The sequence below is a fragment of the Drosophila simulans genome, chromosome 2R (genome assembly GCF_016746395.2).
Source record: "Drosophila simulans strain w501 chromosome 2R, Prin_Dsim_3.1, whole genome shotgun sequence".
Classification (NCBI taxonomy): domain Eukaryota; kingdom Metazoa; phylum Arthropoda; class Insecta; order Diptera; family Drosophilidae; genus Drosophila; species Drosophila simulans.
In genome coordinates, this window is record NC_052521.2 from 7,307,978 (window position 1) to 7,322,549 (window position 14,572).

Below are 14,572 nucleotides of genomic sequence, written 5' to 3' on the forward strand. Positions count from 1 at the left end.
CAAACTGAGTATATCAAATGAATTGAGAACATATTCGTAGAACATTGTAATCCGGTCTTCATGGCATGGATTAAATATTCTCTGGTTAATGTAAGTGTTAGGTCAAACACTTCAAATTGATCATGATTTAATAGGTTATACATATGAGAATAGATATCGGATGCGCTTTCTAGCCGACTTCAGTTGGCCACTGAAAGTGCAATCGACTTTTGGACCCAACGTTACAAGAAGTGCAATCGAAGTGGTGGAAGGAGTGACAGAAACAGAAAGACTAAACTCAACTTACCGTCCGCAAGTTCAAGGCCAAATGTCGCTCTCCTGCATTGGCGCTCTCGCTTCTGTTTCGCTCACGCTCTGCGTGGGGCTCTGCGCTCTCTCCTTCTCCTTTCTGAGAGTCTTGCTGTGTTACATGTAAAAGAACTTTCGTTTTCCGCCAGCGAGGGATAGGGTGGGGGGTTGTTTGGGCGAAGTGGCCCACATGCAACTGCCGTTAGCAGGTCCGTTGTTGTTTTTCTTTCGTTTTCGCACTTCTCGCTGCCTCTTCTGGTGTTATTGTTGTTCTCTGTTGTTCGCCAAACAGGAGCGACTTTTGTAAATTAATTAACAACACTCGCACACTCACTCCCCACAAACACACTCACGCACACAGCTGCGTTCATCATGCGAGCGCGCGCTTCGAGATAAGCAAAGCAATTTATTTGCACTAAAATTTACTTTTGCGCGCTGAGCGAAACGTGGGCGAAGGGGGTGGGGGCGGTAGAGAGAAGAGCTCACCACACACACACACTTGCACGGCCGACGTAAGAGCGCACGTTTTTGCAGGTTTTTAGGGTATATAATTAAATTGTCAGCGTGTTTTCGATCTGATCTTGTGCATTCGGCTAGTTCCCGATTAAGAGTCTACGTTTCGAAATCAATCCGATCGATTCAAAGTCTGATCAGATCGGTCCAATCGGAGCCTTCGACGAAACAAGTCAACAACGGCGGAGCGCTACAACAAATGTGCTGCGGGAGCTTTGAGCGGATGGGTCACACTCGGCGAGCAGCACGGTCACACCTGGCGATGGCAGTTTGGCGATGTATCGATTGTGGTTTCTAGGCGATACCTTTCTGGCGCCAGCTTAAAATATGAAAATCTTTAATTTAATTTCCATGCATATGCACTAGTTTTTGTGGACAACTAAACGGAATCTATGGCCATTTAACTGCCAATGGACTGCAATGAATTTAATAGAAAATATTTCAACAAGGTTTATGTCACTAAAATTTACTTAAATAAAGATTTTCACAGTAATGGGAGATGTGCTTTCAGAGTGTCGAACTCCTTCTTTTCTAAGGGCTTAAGATGTGTTCCCGAGAAGGGCGATTTGAACTCCAAATCGCGATGTTTGTTAACCAGAACTTTCTGATCTGAGTAAATCAGATTGATTTGCTGCTCTATTTGCTGTTGATCTGTCGAAAATTATAGTTAATAACCGCATGTATTGGACGAGCAGTTACCCACCTTTTTTGAGCAGTTCCAATGCCTTTTTCCGCTCCATTTTGACTAGCATACTGCCAATAGTGATCCAAACTTTCTTGTCCTCCGACTTCTCCATCAGCCGCATTGCCTGCCGGGTTTCCTGGCGGCGTTTATCCATCACCGTCAGTTCCTGCTTGTTGACCAGAATTTTGTCGGCCAACTCCTCGGTCTTGGTTATTATCTCAATGCTTTTGTTCAGATCTGTTTGCGACATTTTGCCAATAATATTTCTTCAAACAGATATGTGCAAAACACGGAAGTAAACAAAAGTGTCGAAGTGAGACCCGAAAACGTACTAACGCCTCTTCAACAGCTGTTCGATCAGGGACGTAGCATAGAATAGGGATTCATTTAACATACTAACTATATGAAAAAACATTTAACTGTTAACCATATTCGTCCTATTGTACAAAACCACCGCTCGCATTTCAATTTAATCTGTTTTTGACGTATTGATAATTCATTCATTCAAAATGTGCATAGGGTGCTTGTGACCAAATATGGTCACATTATAACACAGTGTAACTGCATAACATTGATCCCCTGGAAACACATTCTACCTGCGCCGCTGAACACATCACATCTCAATCGCAAGCAAAGATGGCCGCGTCATAAGTAGATTTGTAGTTCCAAAACGAGACGAGCCGTTTGTTTACGAGCACAACTACGCCGGACTGGATCTCCGCCAGCATTCGGGCAGTTATATATGTACATTCGAAGGGACTCCAAAGCAATGAAATCCACCGACAGCGCCAAGTGCCTGGGCAGCAAGTCCTTGGCAATCTGTTGCCTGCTTCTCCACCTCCTACTCTGCATTCGACCAGCAGTGTCGCAGGTAAATCCCGAGCCATAAACAAAGCATTACCAGGTTAAAGAGAGTTTGCGAGACCCAAGTCGCTGCTTGACCCAAGGAAACATATGTTTGCAGTGCGCGCACATATGTTTAGCATATTGATTTTGCAGTAGTATGTACTTCGCCTGTGTGCGTGGGTGCCGTTGCTCCGTGGCAATTATTTTGCTTCACCTGGAGCCTAATCTTAATCTCAATCCCCCATTTCAGACTCAAAGTCCATCGCGTTATCTGCATAATGTGGACAGCAATAATAACAACAACGAACGCCTGCACCAGATACTCAAGGGATCCGGAGCAGGATCGGGAGCCACGCAGCTCAACTGGCCACAGCCGCCGAAGCAAACTGTTCCCGACGTCAAGACTGAGCTGGCCAAGCTAAACAACAGTGAGTTGGCATATTTTTACAATTGCTCGCCGTGTAATTCACACTAAACTCGATCCCCAGCTTACGTTTACCAGAACGCATGGCCGGCAAACAATGTGAAACTGGGTGCAGTGACAGCTGTAAGTTTCGACAAGGCCGGCAACGTGGTAATCTTTCATCGCGTGGACCGCGTCTGGGGACAGACCACATTCGATAACAGGAACCAGTACCAGGAGAAGTACCGCGGGCCCATCAGGGAGAGCACCGTCCTGGCACTGGAGCCCGCAACAGGCAAAGTGCAATACGACTGGGGCAAGAACTTGTAAGAAAGTGTAACTCCCTTGTTTAGTACTTTAGGTAGCTCTCTATCCAGTGTTTACTTAACTTCAAATACTAGTTTGCAGGGTAGTAATGTGTGTAGTGCATTTGTTGAAATGAATCTAGGCACAGGTAAACAAAAGCATTTCTTCCGAGTCGATATAGCCATGTCCGTCTGTCCGATCAATATGCCACAAACATTTAAACCCTGCCCAAAATTCCAGCGAATCTCCACTATTTGTGTATCGGGTTACTGATGGTCGAGGATATCGTCTTTATTATTCTCAGTACTCATTTATTGTCGCGCTGTTTTGTGTTTGTACCTACATCATTTTTCGCGTTAATTATCTGGTGAAGTTAAATTTAATCGGTAGTAAAGGCATTTTGCATTTGTAAGTTCAAAAGTTTTAACACATAGTCAAAAGTATTTTGTAAGATTTTATTTCGGCTGTGATAATCTGAAGGCGTATCTAAAGTTAAGTAAGCACTAGAATAGCAATGTATATGTATGCCCTTCCTAATTAAATCCCATATCACCCACAGTTTTTACATGCCCCATGGCCTGACCGTGGACCCCGAAGACAACGTTTGGTTAACAGACGTCGCCATGCACCAGGTTTTCAAGTTCCCGCCTCGTGGAGGCGATGGAAAACCAACGTTGACTCTGGGCGATGCCTTCCAGCCCGGTTCAGGACGCAAATTCTGCAAGCCCACCTCGGTGGCGGTGTTGGATAATGGCGACTTCTTCGTGGCGGATGGATACTGCAATGCTCGCATCCTTAAGTACTCACGAACAGGCGAACTGATCCTCTTCTGGGGACAGAACACCTTCTCTGGCATATCCTACGACGTGGCGCCCCAGAACTTCTTCGCGATTCCCCACGCTCTGACTCTCGTCCCAGAGTTGCAGCTACTCTGCGCAGCTGATAGGGAGAATGGGCGCGTACAGTGCTTCCTCTCGAGCAATGGCACCTTTCACTCACAGTACCACAACCAGCTGATAGGGGACCGCCTCTTCAGCATGGCTTACACCCCGGCAGCGGGTGAGTGGATAAATCTTCTTCTGGTATCGGTGTTCATGAGGTGTCATAAGAACCTTTCGACGGTTTAGCGTCTCTTTAAAATGTTGCGGGCTTCTATAGATTTCATCATCATTCACATTACCATAACAGAGCATCTTTTGTACAAATCTTACCCCTAAATGTATTAATTTTCCGCTACAGGTGGGCAGCTGGTCATTGTCAACGGACCAACCGCCGAGTTAGGCATCCATCCTGAGCACTACAACGAGGTTCACGGCTTCGTGCTAAGCATGCGCAGCAAGCAACTGGTGTCTAAGTTCGGCCCCAATAACCTGCAGTTCCAGAACCCGCACGACGTGGCCGTTACAGCCGACGGCAATGAGATCTACGTGGCCGAGCTGAATCCAATGCGTATCCACAAGTTCGTGCACCGATCGCTGGCCAAACCAATGTCCTTGTCGGCCAGCAAGGACTCTAGGGACAGCGCTATTAGCCAAGCTGTGGGAGGGGATCAGGTTCCCGCAGTGGCTGTGCACCACCCGAGCGGCAAGGCCATCCTAGTGGCTTCGCTCATGCTCCTTTTCGCCGGCTCTACCTTTGCGTTGGCTTTGATCTTCGCGCGGCGAAGGAAACGAGGTAACCAAGCGAACAGCTCCGCTACGCCCAGCGACCTGGTGTACCGAAAGCTGACTGCTTCCACCCAGAGTCTTGGCTGATCGGCAGTGCTAACTCCTCACTCAATGTCCTGTGTTGTGCTGTCACACTTAACTGATTTAGTGTCCTGTACTTATAAGCTCGAATCTGATTACATGTATATCCACGATTGAATCTCCCTATTCACGCTTTTTTGGTGTCGTTAATTACACAGCATGTCCACTTTGTGTGTTCTGTATTCGTTGGCTTACTTTTCGTTCAACTTTATTGTAATTAAAATTTATACCGCATTTAGTGTTTCAAATTATATACAAATTTTTATACAAAATACATAAGCATACAAACAAAATTTACGTTTATCCTTAAGTGTATTCTGTTTTCGTTTTCGGTTTGTTTCAGTGCACGCCAGATCGCAGATCTATGCATGAACTAAGAAGGGAATGGGATTGGCAGTGTTGTTGCTCATATAAATCCCATGGTATTTATTAAGTTAATCAGTTAAACCAACATATTCCACAGGTTGCCTGCCTTTCGGAGCCCGCAGTCGTCGCCACGCGTGGGAGAAAAGCGATGGCTTCATGCTGGGCGGACTTCTCGATCGGGATCGCAACGGATTCGAGAAGCTTGACCAGCAGGCCAGCGACGAGGAGCAGGAGACGAAGACACTGGCGAGTGCCCAGTACGCCTAGGCGAAGGACCAAGACTTACGCAGCTAACAAAGCATTCCTAGTTCTAACTACCTGTACCTCATTGAAATACCAACCTAGTTTTACGCGAGCTATATGTGTGTATTTTAGGTGACTTTATTTACCTTCCTTGTGGTGCATATCGCAGAGAATTCCGATCGGGGTGTATTTTAAGTTGATTTATTGAGCCGTTTGTTCAATGTATTTTAAACAGCTTATTTATGGAAACTTCTTTAGAAGAACCGACTATGCGACTATTTTTCGGTTATTTATTACTTAGTCGAATTCTTTATTTAAAAGAATAAATTTTTAAAATGTATGCCTAAACAGCTCGAAAATATCTGAGATATTGTAGGTGCCACTAGTCTAGTGACTTGACCAAATCCTTTTAATTTAATTTTTTTCGAATCAAATCGAAGTTCTCCGCGAATGCGCCTTTTATATACTGCTATTAATTTGCCAAAAGGAATATAGTCGTATGAATCTGTCATAGTATGTATTTCGATTATTTAAAGTCTGTGGCTTAACTAGATTTCGTTATAAATAGGTGTACAACATATTGTGTCGACTTCTAAGGCCCCATGGTGGCGAATACGTTTAGCCCCTTTCCTCGTCCCCGGTTGCCACGATCCCAGAAGACCTAGGGTTTAGCTTCTGGCTGGCGGTCAGACAACCTGGGCGAGGAAACCCTCATTCTCCTCCGTTACAATAGCATCGATGTTGTAGAATATAGCATGCATGGCGATCACGAAGCATGAAGCGCCCAGCGTCCAAAACAAAACCGCACCCGCGCCCACCAGGAATAGCACTGGTGCCGTCGCCAGATTGAGTGCGATGATCTGCTGGCTGGGCGTCAGTTGTTGTCCCACGATGGTGATGTTGCTGTTGCGCACGCGTAGCTTATGACAGCCAAAAGCGGAAGCCAGAATGACCAGCAGAATGCAGGGAGCTGTGATGCTGGAGATTATAACTTTTAAATGGGGTGGTACAATAAGGTTTTTAGAATCACTCACAGGCAGTATATCATCAGTACAAAAAAGATGAAAACGTAGTTGGCCTGAAAGTAGGAGAGATTCCGAATAACCCGGCTATTTAGCCGCTGCATGCTGACGGCCGTTTTGAAATTGTTGATGTTGAAGAAGACTACCCAGGGTCGCAGGGAGTTCCGGACCATTTGGAAGACCTGCAGCGGTGATGGCAGGTTGGATAGCGAGGGCAGGCTGCTGTGTTCAAGAGTAATTAGTTCCTATTCGCTCTTTGTTTCGGTTTACTCACCTTTGCATGTCCACGGAGAACCTGCCTCCAGAGGGCGGTGGCGGCTGCATGTTGCCGGATAAGTTTCCGCCAGTTTGAGCCATTTTATGTTTCCCAACCTCGTCCTAACGCTTATCTTAGAGACACGTCTTCGCTGCAATATACGATTCTTCTTTCGGCAAGTGTGGGCGTTCCACAAGTGTTATGTGTATCTTTGCAGTAGGCCCACTTGGCCCGAGAACTGTCTTGAGGATGCTGCGGCGTTTGTAAAGCGACGAGGACTTTAGCGGGGTCACTTCTACATGGAGGCGGCAACACTTTCGATGTTGATTTTACGATTTACTCTTAATTTGCTATGACATCGTTTTCTTTTGAGAAACAGTATACAAAGTTTGAAAAATCTGATGTGGCAGATAGTTCTAGGATTGCCGTTGCCGTGACATGCGGTGTGACCAGAGTTGCGAGTGCGCAAATTCTCGAAATCAACTGAAAACAAATCCAACACGCTAAATGCAATCAAACATTCATTACAAAACTTTTTCTCCCAGGGTTTAAATATAAATTATTTTGTTAGACATATTTTTACACATAACATTTATATTTGTATACCTGTTACTCGTGGAGTAAATGGTTATACTATTTCGTTTAAAATACGCAACAGGTAGAAGGAAGCGTTTTCGACCATATGATATTTGATAAGAGAATTCACCTGCCTGGTTTAAGTTAAACAATTCTTTTGATTTCGTTTTATATAAGTAGGCGGCACTATTTAAAAATCTGCATTGTTGTATGAGTAACGGGTAAGAATCGTGCTGAAATTTTAAATATTTTTTAAACAATTTATTTGACGGATAACACAACATAAGACTCCGATCGATGCCCGTACCCCTTAACTTTTTCTCAGGTCTCAGTCATAGAAATAATTGCTCACTTTTACATAAAATTCGAGATATAGCCTTGCGAATCGAAGTAGCCAGATTAGAAATTTATGCTGATAAATGCAATTTTTTGTTAAAAAATTCTGCTGTCTTATAAATATCCTGTATTTCCTGTATCTTGTAAACTTATTCAGGTAAAATTGTACATTTCTATTTACATTTACTAACAAAGAGTTTTAGAAGTTAAGAGACTTTTCATTGGCATTACCATTATCCATAGAAACTGTTTCTGCATAAAGTACTATACTTAGATATGTTTACAGATGCATATGTATTTTTTGACGTCATAACATATTGTTTGTGTGACACTATTGATAAGTATTTTTTCGCAGATTCGGTATGAATCAGATTTTTGATTTTAACTTAAAGAAATTGTGATTTGACATAAAGTGAAATGTTCGGAATGAATGTATGATATTTGTTTACGGAAATGGGAATTGATTATCATCATTTTGATCAACGATATTTCCTATTAATATTCCTATTCCTATTCAAATTCCTATTAATATGGTAAAGTGTTGCGACTATTAGATACCTGTTACACAGAATTTGGAACTGAAACAGATAGAGATGTAGAATTATAATATTTTGGCGTGTAGCAAGGAGATAGCTCCAATCAAGATACTATTACTACAGTTTTGGTATGTTTAAAGGTAGTAGGATTAGAACGTTTCCTGTCATCCAGAAAACTTTTAGCATGTAAGCGTTTAAGAAGTTTTGGGCGTAATAGGGGAGTGGTACGGTTTTAAAGAAAACTTACATGCTTTCTTCCTTTTAATGTTTCCGAGATCTCGACATTCATACGGACGGACAGACAAGGCCATTATACAATAATTAACCGGATCAAAGTTTACGCGGTCCATATCTTATACCGAGTGGATTCATAGTGGCCATAGAGTGAATCATTTTAGCAATCGAGATAAGCTTAAACTTTTAAGACCAACTGGCTTTTGAATTCAGTCTTCGGTTAGGCTCCGGCATTTCAAGATGGTCTCGATCCAATTTTATTTGACTCTTTGGCTTCAAGCGATTTCCTTGGTGAATTCTTTAGAATTTGGTAAATAGTGGCAAGGATATTTACAATTTCATCGGATCAGTGCCAGTGTTTAATACATCCTTTGGCAGCTCATGGATTTCTTTTTTAATTTCAACAATAGTTAATACCTTTTAATTACAAAATTAGAACTCCATTGGGTTGATTTCGATGCACACACTTATGGTCTTACCAGGAAAATGCAACCTTTAATAGGATTTTATACAGTGAAACAAATGCTAAATTCGGCCATTTTGAGCTTCATTAACTGGTAAATTTTTTTTACCGCCCTTAGCAAAATTTAGTATTTGCCCACTAGACGAGATTTGCATCCCACTGAGCAAATGTGAACCTCTTATGAAGCTTCTAAATCGCCGGAATATGACAAAACATGAGCAATCAAAGTTCCGAAACAAACTATGCAACATTGATAATTTTGCCCATGAGCTAGTGCACATGGTTTTCACCTGCTGCCCAATGGTTGCTGGGGATAAACTGCCAAATAGCAGTGTCTGCGGGCAGAGTCCCCCGTCGTTATATATCGTAGGTGGCATGGAGGCACAGCCCAACCAGTTTCCCTGGACAGTCCTGCTGGGTTACAATGCCTACTCAGCAGAGCGCCGCGGGCTGTCTCCCATGTGTGCGGGCTCCTTGATCGCCAGTCGCTATGTGCTGACGGCAGCCCATTGTTTGTCCGTGGAAGACTTCTATGTGGCCAGTGTGCGCCTGGGCGAGCATGACACCGATAACGATCCCGACTGCACCCGACTGCCGAATGGAGCCAAAAAATGCGCTCCAGCTTACGTGGACATCGATGTGGATAAAAGGGTCCCGCACGAGCAGTACTCCAAGAGAAATGAAAGCCACTACAACGACATTGCTCTGTTGCGTCTAAAGAGTCGGGTGAAGTATGTAGTGTGCACTCCCTCTTTTTACCTTTTTCAATCGATGGTCTCTCTTTCAGATACACCCTTCAGATCAGACCCATTTGCATTTGGCCTGGCATTGAATTGTCAAATTCCTCCTTCGAAAACCAACCTTTTCAAATTGCCGGCTGGGGCGATTCTGGCCAGCAGCACAACAGCCCCGTACTGTTGCAAGGCACTATCAGTGGAATGAGTCCGGATGAGTGCTTGAATCGGTATCCCACACTACGAGTCGATAAGGACATCCATATATGTGCCATGGGACGGGATGGCACCGACACCGGACTGGGCGATTCCGGTAGCCCGCTGATGGCATCGGTGGGCAGGGGTGCTGGTCAATTTTATTACTTAGCCGGAATAACCTCCTACGGAGGGGGCCCCTCCAGTTACGGATGTGGGCCAGCGGTTTACACGAAAACTTCCTCATATTATGAGTGGATAAAGAAGGAAATTAATAAGATCGATGTAGATGAACTTAAAATTAAGTACAAATCGGTAAAAATACTAATTTAATTTAACGATATTAAATTGAAACTTGTTATGCACGCAGAAATGGAATTTGTTCTTTGTTAACAAAACAACACCTAAACACTTAAGTAACGAAAGTATACACTTATCTTTAAAACAACTCCAGATCTTACTTAGACCAACTCTAACTCCATTAAGGTTGACTTAGACTCTAAATCGAAAGAATTCCTAGACTGAAGGATAGTCTTAGTCAGCTATTGGAGAGTTCGAGGGATATGGAGGTATGTATATATCGACACAGCTAGTTCTTCTTATCAAGAATATGCATATGTTTGTACATATATACTCTCTACATTATAATTTATCGAGTCGAATCAATTTTCCATATAACTCTATGACTAAGAGTCTTAGAACCCCACGACGAGGGAGATTTATCATGAATTTTTCTGAAAAAACTTTTAACTTAAATCTCTAAAGATTTGAAGATTTCCTATCAAAGTTGATAAATTTGTGTGGCATATTAGTTTTTTTAGTTGTCTTGACATATTTTTGCAATTAATTTAAAGAATTTATCATGCATTTTTTTCGAAAAAACTGTTGGCTAACTTAAATCTATAAATATTTGAAGATTTCCTATCAAAGTTGATAAATTTGTGTTGCATATTAGCTTTTTTAGTTGGCTTGACACATTTTTGCAATTAATTGAAAGAAAAATAACATAATAAAGAAAGGAAAAATATTAGAAAGGAAAAATATTAGGGTAAAAAATTTCAAATTGTCGATAGCTCGATATCACTACGAATACTCGATGGCAACAGCCTATCGGCGACGTTACACCCGCATTCTCCGACAGTCGCGCCTTGGGCACACTACAGATCCACAGAAATTTGGTTTTGGAAAATTCCCGAAATCGCTGCCGAGGCTGGAAACAAGTCGATCCCAGCTCCATCCCATCCAGAAGCACAAATCCCGCAAGCAAATAGGCGACCAAAAACATGGCCGACGATTGGGGTAAGTTGCGATTGGCCTAGGCGGGAGAGTGGGCGGTGCGTCATCTGCACGGCGGACAATAAACGTGGTCGCCGTCGCTGTTGTTGCTGCTGCTATTGCTGTTGTTGTTGGAGTGCCATGCAACCAGCCTTGATGAGTATTTTTAGCCCCCGTGCCAACTAACCGTTTGAAACCCTTGTTATTCACCATGTTCCTGGGACTCATCCTGTCACCTGGCAGAATCCGCAGCAGACAGCGATGTGGTCATCCGGCCGACTGCCGCCGCCAGCGTAAACAAGTGGGAGGGCGAGGACGAGGATGAGGACATCAAGGTGCGACTAACGAAATCCAAGTGAGACCGAAAGCAGAGCCGCATTCGAAACCAACTAGCCAAGTGCCCAACAACAAATGGGCCAAAACTTGTTTTCTTGCAAACGGTTTCACTTTCGTTTCGCTGTACACGTGTGCACTTTTGCAGCAGACTGATCGAATCATTTGTTTGTTTGCTGCCCACAGGACAGCTGGGAGGATGAGGAGGAAAAAAAGGACGAGGAGAAGCCCACGAAAACAGAAGCACCAGCCAAACCGAAGCCAAATAAGGCGCTAAAAGCCAAACTGGAACAGCAGGCGGTGAGATAAGGCTGAAAAGCAGTACTCAATCATTGGCTATATTGTTATCATCTGTTCTTAACAGCTCCGAGAGGAGGAAGCGGAGGCAGAACGTCTGGCCAATCTATCGCCTGCAGAAAAGTTGGCTGAGAAGCTGCGATTGCAAAAAATCCAGGAGGCCTCTGATCTCAAGCATGCCCAGGAAGCGTTCGGCGTGACGAGTACGTGCGGAGGGCTCGACGCCTTCAACCCCGAGACCAAGGAGGAGTTCAAGGAGTTCGGCGCAACGCTCAGCTGGAAGGTGGCGCAGTTCCGCGAGTCTGAGCACTTCCCCCAGTTTGTTGAGGATCTGGTGCGCAGCCTATGCGTGAATCGTGAGTGATTAGCTGGCTGACAATTAAAGGCGGCCTATCTGATTTGATTTTGCACCTTATCTAGTAAGCGCCGCTGACATCAAAAAGGTCAAGATGAACGTGGAGGTCTTGCACTCGGAAAAGCTGAAGCTGGAAAAGGCCAATGCCAAAAAGCCCGCTGGAAAGGGCAAGGGCAAGGTTACTCTCCGCACCGAAAACGACGTGAGTGTTTCAATCCCCGTTCGAGATCAACCAATGAACCTATTAAATCCGCTCTTTTGCAGGACATTGACGGTTACCAAAAGTACGGAAATGACTTCACCGAAGACTATGACGACTTCATGTGAATAGGATCTATGAATGTAGCCCGCATATATCTAATTATTGAATACATAGTTGCTTGTTGAAGAGTTCTTCTTGTTAGAGATGCTGCGCAGGAATAAGAGTCCTTTGTTAAATATAAAATGGCAGAACCTATATAAATATGTAAATATATATTTATATAACCATACAGAACACAAAACGAGATACAGAGTCAAGTCAGGCAATCAAGAAACCTCAACGAACACGCAAATCCAGCTCCAAACCGAAAGAATATTTAGGCAACTGACTTATGGCAACAGCATATGTATGTAGGTCGTATTCGGAACGGCTTCTTGTGAAATTCATTTTTGTATAAAGAATAAAACTACAGATCGATATTAAACGAAAACAAAGAAATCTTGCTTATTGTGCTGCATGGACCTACGAATCTGATGGAAGGAACTGTTGATGATAACAATTGAGTTAATTTTAAATAACCATTACCATAAACTTTTGGAAGAAACCATTATCTAAATTTATTTAAAACGATCAAATTGCGCGCCTTGATTTGAGGGCGCTTCACTGTGAATGGCTTTGTTTGAATAGCTATGAAGAAGCATCGCAAAGAATGGTGTGTGATTTGGCTTCAAAATCATATTATTATCAAGTTCTTGAAGCAGTTAGAAATCAATAAAGTTGTCGAATAAATGGGTTCGTCATAAGAGAAAGACTGCTTATGCATTTGAAGTGCACTTTTATCCCTTTCAACTCGTCTATTAAGTAGTCAATGTGCCTTCATCTAAGGTTAGCTTGAATCTAGCTAAACGGCCATCACTGTCGTCATTTAATGCACGTGCGGCAAATCAACAATAAACAATAATGAGCGACTTTAACAAATATTGCGAAGGTTTTATTAGCTATAAGCCTGGCAAGACAGCCTGATTAATCCGTACATCCTGCAGAAGCTGCGAAGGAGGCGCTGCCCGACTCGGAAGACGAGGAAGACATCGGCGACGAGGACACTTTTAGCGCACAGGATCTTGCCGCCGAATTCCAGCTGAAGTACAAGCCGCAGGACGAAGTCAGCGTGTCCTTGCAGCGTGAATATGTTCTTAGCCTGGCCGCAGATCAGGAATTCTCCCGGATGGCCGCTGGACTGTCCAATTCAGCAGTGCATATCTACAATTTGGATTCGGGCGCCGGGAAACTGGAGAACTTTAGCTACCTGCCGCCCACAGACTCGCCGCAGCACGTAAGCATCTGTGGCGTCCGCTTCCTCGACGAGGGACCACACAACATCCTGGTGGGCACCACCGATGGCTACGTGCGCCTCTACGATCTGCGGCTAAGGGGCGAACAGGCGCGGTTCAAGTACACGCAGCACCCTAATGTGCCTCCGGTGCCCAAGTCGCTTTCGTGCTTCGACAGGAACGCCAACGGCCGGATTATTTGCTGCGGCACCGAACAGTTTCACAGCAACGCGTTCCTGGTGTTCTTCGATGTTCGGGAGCGCCAGCAGATGGGCGTCTACTTCGAAAGCCATGAGGACGATATCACCTCGTTGCGGTTCCATGCTCAGAATCCGGACCTTCTGGCCACAGGCAGTGTGGACGGCCTAGTAAACGTGTTCGATGTGAAGGAGCCAGACGAGGATGAAGCACTGCTTAACACCTTCAACACGGAGAGCAGTGTGTACCGGTTGGCGTGGCACAAAAACGTCTACGACAAAGACATCATATCCTGCGTCACGACAACTGGCGATTTCAAGAGCTACGAGTGCGAGGAGGGCGACGAGGTGGCGTCCTTTGAGCGGCCGGATGTCACGGCGGCTATAAGGAGAAAAAAGGCCGCAAACTTCAACCTGATAAATGCCCACAATCAGGAAGACGGAGGAGTCTTTCTGCTGGCGGGCACCAACTTCAACAAGGGGTTCGTTATTAACTGACTTTTGCCTAGCACCCAACCAACTGAATAACCTTCTTTCAGAGAGATCCTGCGTTCCGTTAGCGTTACCTCGAAGAACAGCCTCCAGCCATTGGCCAATTTCCAGGGCAACAAGCAGATCGTCAGAGATAGTCTTTTCGATTCGAAAAGAAGTTTACTTTTTACAGGCGGAGAATCCGGGATTGTTACGGTTTGGACACAGGACACAAGTGGAACGGCGGTCAGCAGTGAAAAACTGAAGGCCAAGAAGGAGAAGAAGTCGCGCAAGCAAGCGCCATATTAAATGTGTATTTATGTTTTAAATAAAGGTTTTTTAAATACGCAATTTTAAATTT

At 44.2% G+C, this 14,572-nt stretch overlaps 7 protein-coding genes across 18 annotated transcripts in view; 4 read left to right on the forward strand and 3 right to left on the reverse strand.

Moving 5' to 3' along the window:
• Positions 1-1,047, reverse strand: part of LOC6733795 (myocyte-specific enhancer factor 2) — a 44,715-nt gene extending 43,668 nt beyond the window's left edge. For 6 of the 10 annotated variants that reach the window (XM_039292402.2, XM_039292400.2, XM_039292401.2 and 3 more), the window contains exon 1: positions 287-1,046. The gene's annotated coding sequence lies outside the window, so the exon portion shown is untranslated. Of the gene's footprint in view, positions 1-286 lie in introns of all 10 variants that reach the window. The other 4 variants (XM_016167136.3, XM_039292397.2, XM_039292395.2 and 1 more) reach the window with 2 other exon arrangements.
• Positions 1,048-1,174: 127 nt separating this feature from the next.
• On the reverse strand, positions 1,175-1,838 carry LOC6733796. The gene is made up of 2 exons (XM_002080804.4): positions 1,505-1,838; positions 1,175-1,452 (listed from the first exon to the last, which is right to left on the reverse strand). The coding sequence occupies exons 1-2, from the start codon at positions 1,734-1,736 to the stop codon at positions 1,286-1,288; spliced, it is 399 nt and encodes a 132-aa protein (XP_002080840.1). The 5' UTR covers positions 1,737-1,838; the 3' UTR covers positions 1,175-1,285.
• Positions 1,839-2,055: 217 nt separating this feature from the next.
• LOC6733797 (peptidyl-alpha-hydroxyglycine alpha-amidating lyase 1) lies at positions 2,056-5,909 on the forward strand. Of its 2 annotated transcripts, none has more exons than XM_016167749.3 (6): positions 2,056-2,357; positions 2,583-2,760; positions 2,821-3,061; positions 3,601-4,100; positions 4,281-4,715; positions 5,253-5,909. In XM_016167749.3, the coding sequence occupies exons 1-6, from the start codon at positions 2,229-2,231 to the stop codon at positions 5,420-5,422; spliced, it is 1,653 nt and encodes a 550-aa protein (XP_016026756.1). In that variant the 5' UTR covers positions 2,056-2,228; the 3' UTR covers positions 5,423-5,909. The 2 variants fall into 2 exon arrangements, with proteins under 2 accessions (XP_016026756.1, XP_016026755.1); XM_016167748.3 differs by lacking the exon at positions 5,253-5,909 and adding an exon at positions 5,133-5,176 and having other exon boundaries at positions 2,057-2,357.
• Positions 5,889-7,129, reverse strand: LOC6733798 (prenylated Rab acceptor protein 1). 2 transcript variants are annotated; one of them, XM_016167135.3, is made up of 3 exons: positions 6,695-7,129; positions 6,433-6,642; positions 5,889-6,376 (listed from the first exon to the last, which is right to left on the reverse strand). In XM_016167135.3, exons 1-3 carry the CDS (start codon positions 6,775-6,777, stop codon positions 6,085-6,087), a joined length of 585 nt encoding a protein of 194 aa, XP_016026757.1. In that variant the 5' UTR covers positions 6,778-7,129; the 3' UTR covers positions 5,889-6,084. The 2 variants fall into 2 exon arrangements, with proteins under 2 accessions (XP_016026757.1, XP_002080842.1); XM_002080806.4 differs by having other exon boundaries at positions 6,433-6,639; positions 6,695-7,126.
• Positions 7,130-7,183: 54 nt separating this feature from the next.
• LOC6733799 (spaetzle-processing enzyme) lies at positions 7,184-10,294 on the forward strand. Its single transcript, XM_039292403.2, has 3 exons — positions 7,184-7,745; positions 8,940-9,552; positions 9,609-10,294. Exons 2-3 carry the CDS (start codon positions 9,002-9,004, stop codon positions 10,081-10,083), a joined length of 1,026 nt encoding a protein of 341 aa, XP_039148337.1. The 5' UTR covers positions 7,184-7,745; positions 8,940-9,001; the 3' UTR covers positions 10,084-10,294.
• Positions 10,295-10,855: 561 nt separating this feature from the next.
• LOC6733800 (eukaryotic translation initiation factor 3 subunit J) lies at positions 10,856-12,702 on the forward strand. The gene is made up of 6 exons (XM_002080808.4): positions 10,856-11,049; positions 11,269-11,360; positions 11,545-11,658; positions 11,723-12,011; positions 12,076-12,212; positions 12,275-12,702. Exons 1-6 carry the CDS (start codon positions 11,034-11,036, stop codon positions 12,335-12,337), a joined length of 711 nt encoding a protein of 236 aa, XP_002080844.1. The 5' UTR covers positions 10,856-11,033; the 3' UTR covers positions 12,338-12,702.
• A 369-nt stretch (positions 12,703-13,071) lies between these two features.
• On the forward strand, positions 13,072-14,557 carry LOC6733801 (WD repeat-containing protein 89). Its single transcript, XM_002080809.4, has 3 exons — positions 13,072-13,200; positions 13,256-14,222; positions 14,280-14,557. Exons 1-3 carry the CDS (start codon positions 13,173-13,175, stop codon positions 14,518-14,520), a joined length of 1,236 nt encoding a protein of 411 aa, XP_002080845.1. The 5' UTR covers positions 13,072-13,172; the 3' UTR covers positions 14,521-14,557.
• The last annotated feature ends 15 nt before the right edge of the window (positions 14,558-14,572 follow it).

Coding starts and splice junctions, on each gene's coding strand:
- LOC6733796 (XM_002080804.4), bottom strand. CDS start 1,736: ATGTCGCAAACAGATCTGAACAAAAGCATTGAGATAATAACCAAGACC. Junction 1,453..1,504: donor ATTGGAACTGCTCAAAAAAG/GTGGGTAACTGC, acceptor AATTTTCGACAG/ATCAACAGCAAATAGAGCAG.
- LOC6733797 (XM_016167749.3), top strand. CDS start 2,229: ATGTACATTCGAAGGGACTCCAAAGCAATGAAATCCACCGACAGCGCC. Junction 3,062..3,600: donor TACGACTGGGGCAAGAACTT/GTAAGAAAGTGT, acceptor TATCACCCACAG/TTTTTACATGCCCCATGGCC. Junction 4,716..5,252: donor CGCGCGGCGAAGGAAACGAG/GTAACCAAGCGA, acceptor CATATTCCACAG/GTTGCCTGCCTTTCGGAGCC.
- LOC6733798 (XM_016167135.3), bottom strand. CDS start 6,777: ATGGCTCAAACTGGCGGAAACTTATCCGGCAACATGCAGCCGCCACCG. Junction 6,643..6,694: donor TTCTCCGTGGACATGCAAAG/GTGAGTAAACCG, acceptor TCTTGAACACAG/CAGCCTGCCCTCGCTATCCA. Junction 6,377..6,432: donor GTACTGATGATATACTGCCT/GTGAGTGATTCT, acceptor TATAATCTCCAG/CATCACAGCTCCCTGCATTC.
- LOC6733799 (XM_039292403.2), top strand. CDS start 9,002: ATGAAGCTTCTAAATCGCCGGAATATGACAAAACATGAGCAATCAAAG. Junction 9,553..9,608: donor CGTCTAAAGAGTCGGGTGAA/GTATGTAGTGTG, acceptor TCTCTCTTTCAG/ATACACCCTTCAGATCAGAC.
- LOC6733800 (XM_002080808.4), top strand. Junction 11,361..11,544: donor ACGAGGATGAGGACATCAAG/GTGCGACTAACG, acceptor TGCTGCCCACAG/GACAGCTGGGAGGATGAGGA. Junction 12,012..12,075: donor GCGCAGCCTATGCGTGAATC/GTGAGTGATTAG, acceptor CACCTTATCTAG/TAAGCGCCGCTGACATCAAA.
- LOC6733801 (XM_002080809.4), top strand. CDS start 13,173: ATGAGCGACTTTAACAAATATTGCGAAG. Junction 13,201..13,255: donor CTTTAACAAATATTGCGAAG/GTTTTATTAGCT, acceptor TACATCCTGCAG/AAGCTGCGAAGGAGGCGCTG. Junction 14,223..14,279: donor GGCACCAACTTCAACAAGGG/GTTCGTTATTAA, acceptor ACCTTCTTTCAG/AGAGATCCTGCGTTCCGTTA.